Genomic DNA, 12,133 nt, shown 5'->3' with positions numbered 1-12,133 from the left:
TCCCTCCCAATCTCGCCACTCCTCACCCCCCCACCATCTATTCCCAACCCCCTCCTTTCCTCCCAATCTCCTCACCCCCCCACCATCTATTCCCAACGCCCTCCCTCTTTCCCAATCTACTCACCCCACCCCACCATTTATTCCCAACGCCCTCCCTCCATCCCAATCTCCTCACTCGTCACCTCCCCACCATCTATTCCCAACACCCTCCCTCCCTCCCAATCTCCCCACTTCTCACCCCACCACCATCTATTCACAACCCCTTCCTTTCCTCCCAATCTCCTCACTCCTCACCCCCCCACCATCTATTCCCAACACCCTCCCTCCGTCCCTCCTGATCTCTTCACCCCCCCCGACCATCTATTCCCAACGCCCTCCCTCCCTCCCGATCTCCTCACCCCCCCCACCATCTATTCCCGACTCCCACCCTCCCTCCCAATCCCGTCACCCCCCCACCATCTATTCCCAACGCCCTGCCTCCCTCCCAATCTCCTCACTCCTCACACCCCACCATCTATTCCCAACGCCGTCCCTCCCTCCCAATCTCCTCAACCCCTCCACCATCTATTCCCAACGGCCTCTGTCCACCCTAATCTCCTCACCCCCCCACCATCTATTCCCAACGCCCTACCTCCCTCCCAATCTCCTCACTCATCACCCCCACCGACCATTTATTCCCAACGCCCTCCCTCCCTCCCGATCTCCTCACACCCCCGACCATCTATTCCCAACTCCCTCCCTCCTTCCCGATATCCTCACCCTCCCACCATCTATTCCCAACTCCCACCCTCCCTCCCAATCCCGTCACCCGCCCGACCATCTATTCCCAACGCCCTCTGTCCCGCCCAATCTCCTCAACACCCCCACCATCTATTCCCAACGCCCTACCTCCCTCCCAATCTCCTCACCTCCCCCACCATCTATTCCCAACAACCTCCCTCCCTCCCGATCTCCTCACCCCCCCACCATCTATTCCCAACGCCCTCCCTCCCTCCCAATCTCCTCACTCCCACCACCATCTATTCCCAATGCCCTCCCTCCCTCCCAATCTCCTCAACCCCCCACCATCTATTCCCAACACCCTCCCTCCCTCCCAATCTCCTCACCCCCCACCATCTATTCCCAACGCCCTCCCTCCCTCCCAATCTCCTCACTCCTCACCCCCCCACCATCTATTCCCAACGCCCTCCCTCTCAATCTCCTCAGTTCTCACCACCCCCCTCCATCTATTCCCAATGCCCTCCCTCCCTCCCAATCTCCTCATGCCCCCCACCATCTATTCCCAATGCCAACCCTCCCTCCCAATCTCCTCACCGCCCCCCACCATCTACTCCCAACGCCCTCCCTCCCTCCCAATCTCCTCACTCCTCACCCCCCCTCCATCTATTCCCAACGCCCTCCATCCATCCCAATCTCCTCATCTCTCCCCCCTCACCATCTATTCCCAACACCCTCCCTCCCTCCCAATCTCCTTACTCCTCACCCCCCTCACCATCTATTCCCAACAACCTCCCTCCCTCCCAATCTCCTCACCCCCCCCACCATCTCTTCCCAACGCGCTCTCACCCTCCCAATACCCTCACTCCTCAACCCCCGCACCATCTATTCCCAATGGCCTTCCTCACTCCCAATCCCCTCACTCCTCACCCCCCCACCATCTATTCCCAGCGCCCTCCCTCCAAGCCAAACCCCTCACTCATCAGCCCCCCACCATCTATTCCCAACACTCTCCGAATCTCCTCACTCCTCACCCCCCACCATCGATTCCCAGCGCCCTCCCTCCCACCCGATCTCCTCATCCCCCCACCATCTATTCCCTACTCCCTCCCTCCCTCCCAATCCCCTCACTCCTCACCCCCAACCACCATCTATTCCCAACTCCCTCCCTCCCAATCCCCTCATTCCACACACCCCACCACCATCTATTCCCAACACCCTCCCTCCCTCTCATTTCCTCACCCCCCACCATCTATTCCCAACGCCGTCCCTCCCTCCCAATCAACTCACTCCTCACCACCCCCACCATCTATTCCCAACGCCCTCCCTCCCTCCCAATCTCCTCACCCCTCACACCATCAATTCCCAATGCCCTCCCTCCCTACCAAACTCCTCACTGCTCACCCCACCCACCATCTCTTCCCAACGACCTCCCTCCCTCCCAATCCCCTCACTCCTCACCCCCCCACCCTCTATTCCCAACACCCTCCCTCCCTCTCATTTCCTCACCCCCCCACCATCTATTCCCAATGCCCTCCCTCCCTCCCAATCTCCTCACTCCTCACCCCCCGACCATCTATTCCCAACGCCCCGCTCCCTCCGAAGCCCCTCACTCCTCACCCTCCCACCATCTATTCCCAACGCCCTCCCTCACACCCAATCCCCGCGCTCCTCACCCCCCCACCATCTATTCCCAACGCCCTTCCTCCTAATCTCCTCAACCCCCCCACCATCTATTCCCAACACCCTCCCTCACTCCCAATCTCCTCACTCCTCACCCCCCCACCATCTATTCCCAACACCCTCCCTCACTCCCAATCTCCTCAGTCCTCACCACCCCTCCTCCATCTATTCCCAACACCCTCCCTCCCTCCCAATCTCCTCACTCCTCACCCCCCCCAACATCTATTCCCAACGCCCTCCCTCCCTCCCAATCTCCTCACCCCTCACACCATCAATTCCCAATGCCCTCCCTCCCTACCAAACTCCTCACTGCTCACCCCCCCCACCATCTCTTCCCAACGACCTCCCTCCCTCCCAATCCCCTCACTCCTCACCCCCCCACCCTCTATTCCCAACACCCTCCCTCCCTCTCATTTCCTCACCCCCCCACCATCTATTCCCAATGCCCTCCCTCCCTCCCAATCTCCTCACTCCTCACCCCCCGACCATCTATTCCCAACGCCCCGCTCCCTCCGAAGCCCCTCACTCCTCACCCTCCCACCATCTATTCACAACGCCCTCCCTCACACCCAATCCCCGCGCTCCTCACCCCCCCACCATCTATTCCCAACGCCCTTCCTCCTAATCTCCTCAACCCCCCCACAATCTATTCCCAACACCCTCCCTCCCTCCCAATCTGCTAATCTCCTCAACCCCCGCACCATCTATTCCCAGCGCCTTCCCTCCCAGCCAATCCCCTCACTCATCAGCCCCCCCACCATCTATTCCCAATACTCTCCCAATCTCCTCACTCCTCACCCCCCACCATTGATTCCCAGCGCCCTCCCTCCCTCCCATTCTCCCCACCCCCCCCACTATCTATTCCCAACACCCTCCCTCCCTCCCAATCTACTCACCCCCCCCACCATCTATTCCCAACGCCCTCCGTCCCTCCCGATCTCCTCACCCCCCCCACCATCTATTCCCAACACCGTCCCTCCCGCCCAATCTCCTCGCCCCTCACCCCCCTTACCGTCTATTCCCAACGCCCTCCATCCCTCCCGATCTCCTCACTCCTCACCCTCTCACCATCCATTCCCAGCGTGCTCCCTTCCTCCCAATCTCCTCATTCCTCCCCCACACCATCTATTCCCAACGCCCTCCCTCCCTCCCAATCTCCTCATTCCTCCCTCCCACCATCTATTCCCAACACCCTCCCTCCCCCCCAATCCCCTCGCTCCTCATCCCCCACCATCTATTCGCAATGCCTTCTCTCCCTCCCAATCTCCTCATCCCCCCCACCATCTATTCCCAACGCCCTCCCTCCCTCCCAATCTCCTCACCCCCCCCACCATCTATTCCCAACATCCTCACTCCCTCCCAATCTCCTCACTCCTCACCCCCCCACTATCTTTTCCCATAGCCCTCCCTCCCTCCCAATCTCCTCACTCCTCACCCCCCCACCATCTATTCCCAACACCGTCCCTTCCTCCTAATCTCCTCAACCCCCCCACCATCTATTCCCAACACCCTCCCTCCCTCCCAATCTCCTAATCTCCTCAACCCCCGCACCATCTATTCCCAGCGCCTTCCCTCCCAGCCAATCCCCTCACTCATCAGCCCCCCCACCATCTATTCCCAATACTCTCCCTCCCTCCTAATCTACTCATCCCCCCTACCATCTATTCCCAACGCCCTCCCTCCCTCCCAATCTTCTCACCCTCCCACCATCTATTTCCAACGCCCTCCCTCCCTCCCAATCTCCTCGCTCGCCCCTCTCCTCCCAGCCCATCTCCTCACATCATCCCACATCCCCCCAATTCCCTGCTTGCACTCCCCACTCTCAGTCTCCTCACTCCCTCCTACCCTTCCCAAAACCCTTCTCTGTTCTTCTTCCTCCACGCACTCCACTTTCTCCATTCTCCCCAATACCCTTTCCACACCCTTCTGTCCCCATCCCCTCACCTCCGCCTTTCTCCCCAAAGACTTCCCTAACTATCCCATCTCCCCTTGCACCCTTCACTCCGCACCATGCCAGCTTAGCCCATCAAACCCCGAACTGGTCCCTCCACAATCCTCTCAACCCTCGCACCTCAATCCCCTGTCTCCGCAAAATCACCTTCATCCCCACCTCTCCCTCCCTCCCCAATTCCCTTCCAGATCCCCCAACCATACCTCCCAAACCGCTCACTCCCCCATCTTTACCCAAACCAGTCCCTCCCCAATCCCTTTTGCCCTCTGTTAGAGGGTCAGTACTGAGGGAGTGCTGCACTGTCGGAGGGTCAGTACTGAGGGAGTGCTGCACTGTCGGAGGGTCAGTACTGAGGGAGTGCTGCACTGTCGGAGGGTCAGTACTGAGGGAGTGCTGCACTGTCAGAGGGTCAGTACTTAGGGAGTGCTGCACTGTCAGAGGGTCAGTACTGAGTAAGTGCTGCCCTGCCGGAGAGTCAGTACTGAGGGAGTGCTGCACTGTCAGAGGGTCAGTACTGAGGGAGTGCTGCCCTGCCGGAGAGTCAGTACTGAGGGAGTGCTGCACTGTTAGAGGGTCAGTCCTGAGGGAGTGCTGTACTGTCGGAGGGTCAGTACTGAGGGAGTGCTGCACTGTCAGAGGGTCAGTACTGAGGGAGGGCTGCATTGTCGGAGAGTCAGCACTGAGGGAGGGCTGCACTGTTAGAGGGTCAGTACTGAGGGAGTGCTGCACTGTCAGAGGGTCAGTACAGAGGGAGTGCTGCACTGTCAGAAGGTCAGTACAGAGGGAGTGCTGCACTGTCAGAGGGTCAGTACAGAGGGAGTGCTGCACTGTCAGAGGGTGAGTACTGAGGGAGTGCTGCACTGTCAGAGGGTCAGTACAGAGGGAGTGCTGCACTGTCAGTTACTGTCAATGGGACAGTGAGTTGTGGTGTTAGATTTAATAACCACTCCTCGTTCTTTGCTTTCCTTCAGTTCTTTGACTGTGGGTATTTATCTCTGTCTCTGCAGGTTCTGGGTGTGAAACCAGTGTTGAAGGAGGGGAACCCCCAGGAAGATGCACAAGCTGATAAGAGCCATTCCCAGATGGCCAGTCTAGCCAAGGTCTGGTTTTCTAACAATTCTTTCATAATATGTGGGCGTCGCTGGCTGGGCCAGCATTTATTGCCCATCACTAATTGCCCGCTTGAGAAGGTGGTAGTGGGCTGCCTTCTTGAACCACTGCATTCCCTGTGGTGTAGGTACACCCACAGCGCTGTTAGGGAGGGAGTTCCAGGATTTTGACCCAGCGACAGTGAAGGAACGGCCGATATATTTCCAAGTCAGGATGGTGAGTGACTTGGAGGGGAACTTCCAGGTGTTGGTGTTCCCCATGTGTCTGCTGCCCTTGTCCTTCTAGATGGTAGTGGCCGTGGGTTTGGAAGGTGCTGTCGAAGGAGCCTTGGTGAGCTCCTGCAGTGCATCTGGTAGATGGTACACACACTGCTGCTACTGTGTGCCGGTGGTGGAGGGAGTGGATGTTTGTGGATGGGGAGCCAATCAAGCAGGGCTGCTTTGTCCTGGACGGTGTTGAGCTTCTTGAGCGTTGTGGGAGCTGCACTCAGCCAGGCAAGTGGGGAGTATCCATCACACTCCTTACTTGTACCTTGTAGATGGTGGACAGACTTTGGGGAGTCAGGAGGTGAGTTATTCGCTGCAGGATTCCCAGCCTCTGACCCGCTCTTGTACCCACAGTATTTATATGGCTCGTCCAGATCAGTTTCTGGTCAATGGTAACCCCCAGGGTGTTGACAGTGGGCGGATTCAGCGATGGTGATGCCATTGAACGTCAAGGTGGGGGCGATGGTTAGATTCTCTCTTGTCGGAGATGGTCATCGCCCGGCACAAATGGTATCCGACTATTGCTGCTTGTGGGATCTTGCTGTGCATGTATTGGCCGCTGCGTTTCCCACAGCGCAGCGGGGACTCCTTTTGAATCGCGTACTTGTTTACAGAAGGCGCTATATAAATGTGAGCCGTTCACTTTTTGTCCTCTTCGGGGGCAGTGGGCTGTGGTGGGTGGTGCGGGGCTGGTGTGTGGGGCTGGTGTGCGGGGTGCTTTGGAACAAGATAAGGTTGAGGGCCGTGAGGGATTCGAGAGCTGCTCTCACTCGCCCCCGCACCGACTCTGGTTGCTTCTGCAGGTCTCCGATGCGACTGGGGCCATGACTCTCACTCCGGTGTCGTCCCAGAACCCCTTCGCCAGAGAGATGCTCCAGTCCGAGGACTGCTTCGTTCTGGACAACGGAGTGTGCGGGAAGATCTACGTCTGGAAAGGTGAGGACCTGACCTCACATTCCCGGCATCTATTATCCGGCAGGCTGGACCAGGTGACTGGCCCCACCTCAGGGGGAGGAGTGGGCTGCTCACCCACTCAACCGCTGGGGCACCTCATCCCCAAGAATGGGTGCCAGAGGGCTTACTTACCACACAGTGTGTGACCCCAGTGTGTGACCCCAGTGTGTGACCCCAGTGTATGAACCCAGTGTGTGATGTAGTGATCGCAGTGTGTGACCCCAGTGTGTGAACCCAGTGTGTGATGTAGTGATCGCAGTGTGTGACCCCAGTGTGTGATGTCGTAATCAGTGTGTGACCCCAGTGTGTGATGTCGTAATCAGTGTGTGACCCCAGTGTGTGAACCCAGTGTGTGACCCCAGTGTATGAACCCAGTGTGTGACCCCAGTGTGTGAACCCAGTGTGTGATGTAGTGATCGCAGTGTGTGACCCCAGTGTGTGATGTCGTAATCAGTGTGTGACCCCAGTGTGTGATGTCGTAATCAGTGTGTGACCCCAGTGTGTGAACCCAGTGTGTGACCCCAGTGTGTGAACCCAGTGTGTGATGTAGTGATCGCAGTGTGTGACCCCAGTGTGTGATGTCGTAATCAGTGTGTGACCCCAGTGTGTGATGTCGTAATCAGTGTGTGACCCCAGTGTGTGATGTAGTGATCGCAGTGTGTGACCCCAGTGTGTGAACCCAGTGTGTGACCCCAGTGTGTGAACCCAGTGTGTGATGTACTGATCGCAGTGTGTGACCCCAGTGTGTGATGTAGAGTTCGCAATGTGTGACCCCAGTGTTTGATTTAGTGATCACAGTGTGTGACCCCAGTGTTTGATGTGGTGGCTCCAGTGTGTAACCCAGTGTGTGATGTGGTGACCCCAATGTGTAACTCCAGTGTGTGATGTGGTGACCCCAGTGTGTGACCCCAGTGTGTGATGTGGTGACCCCAGTGTGTGACCCCAGCATGTGATGTGGTGACCCCACTGTGTGACCCCAGTGTGTGATGTGGTGACCTCAGTGTGTGACCCCAGTGTGTGATGTTGTGACCCCAGTGTGTGATGTGGTGACCCCAGTGTGTAACCCCAGCGTGTGATGTGGTGACCCCAGTGTGTAACCCCAGTGTGTGATGTGGTGACCCCAGCGTGTGATGTGGTGACCCCAGTGTGTAACCCCAGTGTGTGATGTGGTGACCCCAGTGTGTGATGTGGTGACCCGTGTGTGTAACCCCAGTGTGTGATGTGGTGACCCCAGTGTGTAACCCCAACGTGTGATGTGGTGACCCCAGTGTGTGACCCCAGTGGATGATGTGGTGACCCCAGTGTGTAACCCCAGCGTGTAACTCTGTTTTACTCTCTTACCTCATGCAGGTCGAAGAGCAAACAGCGAGGAGAAACGAGCTGCCCTGAAAGTTGCCGAGGATGTGATTAACCAGAGGAAGTATCCACCCTGCACCCAGGTATTCCTCAGGGCTTAGGAAATCGCTCAGGAGTAGACCATTCGGCCCTTTGAGCCTGCTCCGCCATTCAATAAGACCATGACTGAACCTTCCCCCTTCAGCTCCACTCTCCCCGCCTCGCTCCTTAACCCTTGATTCTCCCCAGGGTCCAACTATCGAACTCAGGCCCTGAGTATGTTCAACGAAAGAGCCTCCACAAGGTCTCTGGGCCAGAGACTCGCAAAGATTGCCAACCCTCTGGCTGAAGGAATTCCTCCTCATCTCAGTCCAGAATGGCCAGTCCCCGTATCCCTGGGGCTCGGGTCCCTTGACGTTTCCCATTGGATGGTGGGTGAGGAATGGCTGGCTCTGCCAGCGATTATTGCCCATCCCTGATGCAGCGGCTCACTCACTCAGGCTGAGTCCACCACTTTGCTGTGGGTCTGGATTCACCTGCAGGACAGGCAAAGACGGCCAACTTGACCCATTCGTGGATGGTGTTTTTTTTACAACCATGGACGATGGGTTCGTGGTCATCATGAGACTTTTATTGAAATTGAATTTAAATTTCACTGTCGGACCTGGTGCGAGTCAAGCCCAGGTGCCTCGAGCATTACCCTGGGCCTGCGGTTCACTAGTCCAGTGACAATACCCCACCACCTACCCCTTATTCCAGGGCCCTCCAGTCAGAGTGAAGGACAGCTTCTCAGACCCGGTCCTGTCAAACTCCTCTCAGCACTTTTAGACAAGTGAATGATTACAAAAGTAGGGAGGTCATGTTGGAGTTGTATAGGACCTTGGTGAGGCCACAGCTGGTGTACTGTGTGCAGTTCTGGTCGCCACATTATAGGAAGGATGTGATTGCACTGGAGGGGGTGCAGAGGAGATTCACCAGGATGTTGCCTGGGATGAAACATTTAAGTTATGAAGAGAGGTTGGATAATTTGGGTTGTTTTCATTGGAGCAGAGAAGACTGAGGGGCGACCTGATCGAGGTGCACAAGATTATGAGGGGCATGGACAGGGTGGATAGGGAGCAGCTGTTCCCCTTAGTTGAAGGGTCAATCACAAGGGGGCATAAGTTCAAGGTGAGGGGCAGGAGGTTTAGGGGGGGGATGTGAGGAGAAGCGTTTTTACCCAGAGGGTGGTGAGGGTCTGGAGTGCGCTGCCTGGGAGGGTGGTGGAGGTGGGAGGCCTCACATCCTTTAAAAAGTACCTGGATGAGCACTTGGCACCTCATAACATTCAAGGCTATGGGGCCAAGTGCTGGTAAATGGGATTAGGGAGGTAGGTCAGGTGTTTCTCACGTGTCGGTGCAGACTCGATGGGCCGAAGGGCCTCTTCTGCACTGTGTGATCTCACCACAGGGTGTGGAGGGATCTGTTACCAGTCCCCAGTAATCCAGCAGACCCGACTGTACTGTAATGACTCAGAGCCATGGGTCCAAATCCCATCCACAACAGCTGGTGGAATTTAAACTCTGTTCAATAAATAAGTGGGGTCACATTTTGCAATGATTACTGGAATGTGACTGGTGTTATTCTCAATGGTCCCGAAGCAGCCCACCTCCACCTCGGAATAACCGGACTGGGAATCTGGGGCAATGTGTAACAGGCTCGAAGAGGATGAATGGCCTCCTCCTGTTCCTGTGTAACAGGCTCGAGGGGCTGAATGAGCCTCCTCCTGTTCCTGTGTAACAGGCTCAAGGGGCTGAATGGCCTCCTCCTGTTCCTGTGTAACAGGCTCGAGGAGGGGGGCTGAATGGGGCCTCCTCCTGTTCCTGTGTAACAGGCTCAAGGAGGGGCTGAATGGCCTCCTCCTGTTCCTGTGTAACAGGCTCGAGGAGGGGCTGAATGGGGCCTCCTCCTGTTCCTGTGTAACAGGCTTGAGGGGCTGAATGGGGGCTCCTCCTGTTCCCGTGTGACAGGTTGGATGTTCAGTGGGATGGAGGCTTATCGACCCTGTTCTTGTTTTGCTTTCAGGTGGAGATCATTCCGGAAGGACTGGAGACGGCCTTTTTCAAGCAGTTCTTCAAAGCCTGGAACTGAGCTCAGCGATTGGCGGCTTGGATCTTCCTGTGCGGTGACTGAAAATGAGACGCACGAAATGGGAAAGCGGGTCGCCACCTCCCTCTCACGTTCCGCCTGGCAATGCCTCCCTCACACTCTGAACCTACCCCACACAAGGGCACAAAACCGGGCCCTTTGACCCTCCTTGCCTATCTCCAAATCATCGTGTCCGTACCTCCCCACTGCTCCTAGCGCAGCTTCTCTCTCTCTCCTTCCCTCAATAAATGTCTCAGACTTTCAAATGGTCCCTTGAATTTTCTTCTGACTGGTTTCAGTGTTGCACAGGAATCAGCACGGTCCATCCAGGTCAGTCTCGAGGAGGGCAGGATTCCAGGAACAGGATGAGGCCAATCGGCCCACAGTGCCGTCGACAGCTCTTGGAGAGGTTCACCAAGCAGCACACTCAAGGTTACTGCGTTCGAAAGAATCCTTCCCCTTTCTTCCCATCCAGTCCCCTTCCCGATTACCTTCAAACCAGTTCCTGATCCTCCTGCCACTGGGAATGGTTTCTCCTTGTGTACTAGGTCGAAAACCTTCATGGTTTTGAACGCCTCGATTAAATCTGCTCTCAGCTCTCTCCGCTCCACTTCACATAGGGGTCATGGGATCATCGACATTCGACAGAGACTGTGTGTGCAGAACTTGATCCACAAGCTCATCTGAATCACGGCACCACCGACAGTGCAGCACTCCCTCAGTACTGACCCACCGACAGTGCGGCACTCCCTCAGTACTGACCCACCGACAGTGCGGCACTCCCTCAGTACTGACCCACCGACAGTGCGGCACTCCCTCAGTACTGACCCACCGACAGTGCGGCACTCCCTCAGTACTGACCCTCCGCCAGTGTAGCACTCCCTCAGTGCTGACCCTCTGACAGTGCAGCACTCCCTCATTACTGACCCACCGACAGTGCAGCACTCCCTCAGTGCTGACCCTCTGACAGTGCAGCACTCCCTCAGTACTGACCATCCGACAGTGCAGCACTCCCTCAGTACTGACCCTCCGACAGTGCAGTGCTTCCTCAGTACTGACCCTCTGACAGTGCAGCACTCCCTCAGTACTGACCCTCCGACAGTGCAGCACTCCCTCAGTACTGACCCTCTGACAGTGCAGCACTCCCTCAGTACTGACCCTCTGACAGTGCAGCGGTCCCTCAGGACTGACCCTCTGACTGTGCAGCGCTCCCTCAGTACTGACCCTCTGACTGTGCAGCACTCCCTCAGTACTGACCCTCTGACAGTGCAGCGCTCCCTCAGTACTGACCCTCTGACAGTGCAGCACTCCCTCAGTACTGACCCTCTGACAGTGCAGCACTCCCTCAGTACTGACCCTCTGACAGTGCAGCACTCCCTCAGTACTGACCCTCTGACAGTGCAGCACTCCCTCAGTACTGACCCTCTGACAGTGCAGCACTCCCTCAGTACTGGCCCTCTGACAGTGCAGCACTCCCCTCCCCCTCCACTCCTGCTCCCCTCCTCCCTCCCCTCCCCTTTGCTCCACTCCCCTAACCCCCACCCCCTCCCCTTACCCTCCCCCCTCTGCCTCCCCCTCCACCCCCCCCACACATCCTGCCCTCCCCCTCCCCATCTCCTCCCCCTCCCCCAAGAGCATTAACCTGGGCCTATGGGAGATTTAGTGCCAACCCCACTCAGCCAACATTCCCCCCTAAGTTGCAGCCCCTCCCCCTCCCCCTTTGTGATTGGAACGAGCTGCTGCCCTTGTGCCCGTCCCGATCTGGCTAGTCTCACCGCGGGGTGAAGGGTTCAGCCACTTCCCCACCTTCGGTATCACTATTCACCTCAGTCTGTGACAGCGAGTCCCACATCCTCCTCACCCTGTGGGTGAGCCAGTCACTGCCTGCTTCCCTGCTGGACTTCCCCACATCGGCCTTATCACCACGGCCTCTAGCTTAGCTCCCCCCGACAGGAGGGAACCTTCTCCCTGTATCGACTCTACCCAGAAA

General features: G+C 57.1%; 1 protein-coding gene across 1 annotated transcript in view; it reads left to right on the top strand.

The window, feature by feature from the left end:
• Nucleotides 1–10,409, top strand: part of LOC121269382 (macrophage-capping protein-like) — a 167,537-nt gene extending 157,128 nt beyond the window's left edge. The window contains exons 7-10 of the mRNA XM_041173972.1: nt 5,359–5,451; nt 6,531–6,663; nt 8,032–8,120; nt 10,081–10,409. Of these exons, the coding sequence (XP_041029906.1) occupies nt 5,359–5,451; nt 6,531–6,663; nt 8,032–8,120; nt 10,081–10,146 (381 nt within the window). The 3' untranslated portion in view covers nt 10,147–10,409. The remainder of the gene's footprint in view (nt 1–5,358; nt 5,452–6,530; nt 6,664–8,031; nt 8,121–10,080) is intronic.
• The last annotated feature ends 1,724 nt before the right edge of the window (nt 10,410–12,133 follow it).

Source organism: Carcharodon carcharias, chromosome 24 (assembly GCF_017639515.1).
Source record: "Carcharodon carcharias isolate sCarCar2 chromosome 24, sCarCar2.pri, whole genome shotgun sequence".
NCBI classification, from domain to species: domain Eukaryota; kingdom Metazoa; phylum Chordata; class Chondrichthyes; order Lamniformes; family Lamnidae; genus Carcharodon; species Carcharodon carcharias.
This window is presented reverse-complemented; position numbering and strand designations above follow the sequence as displayed.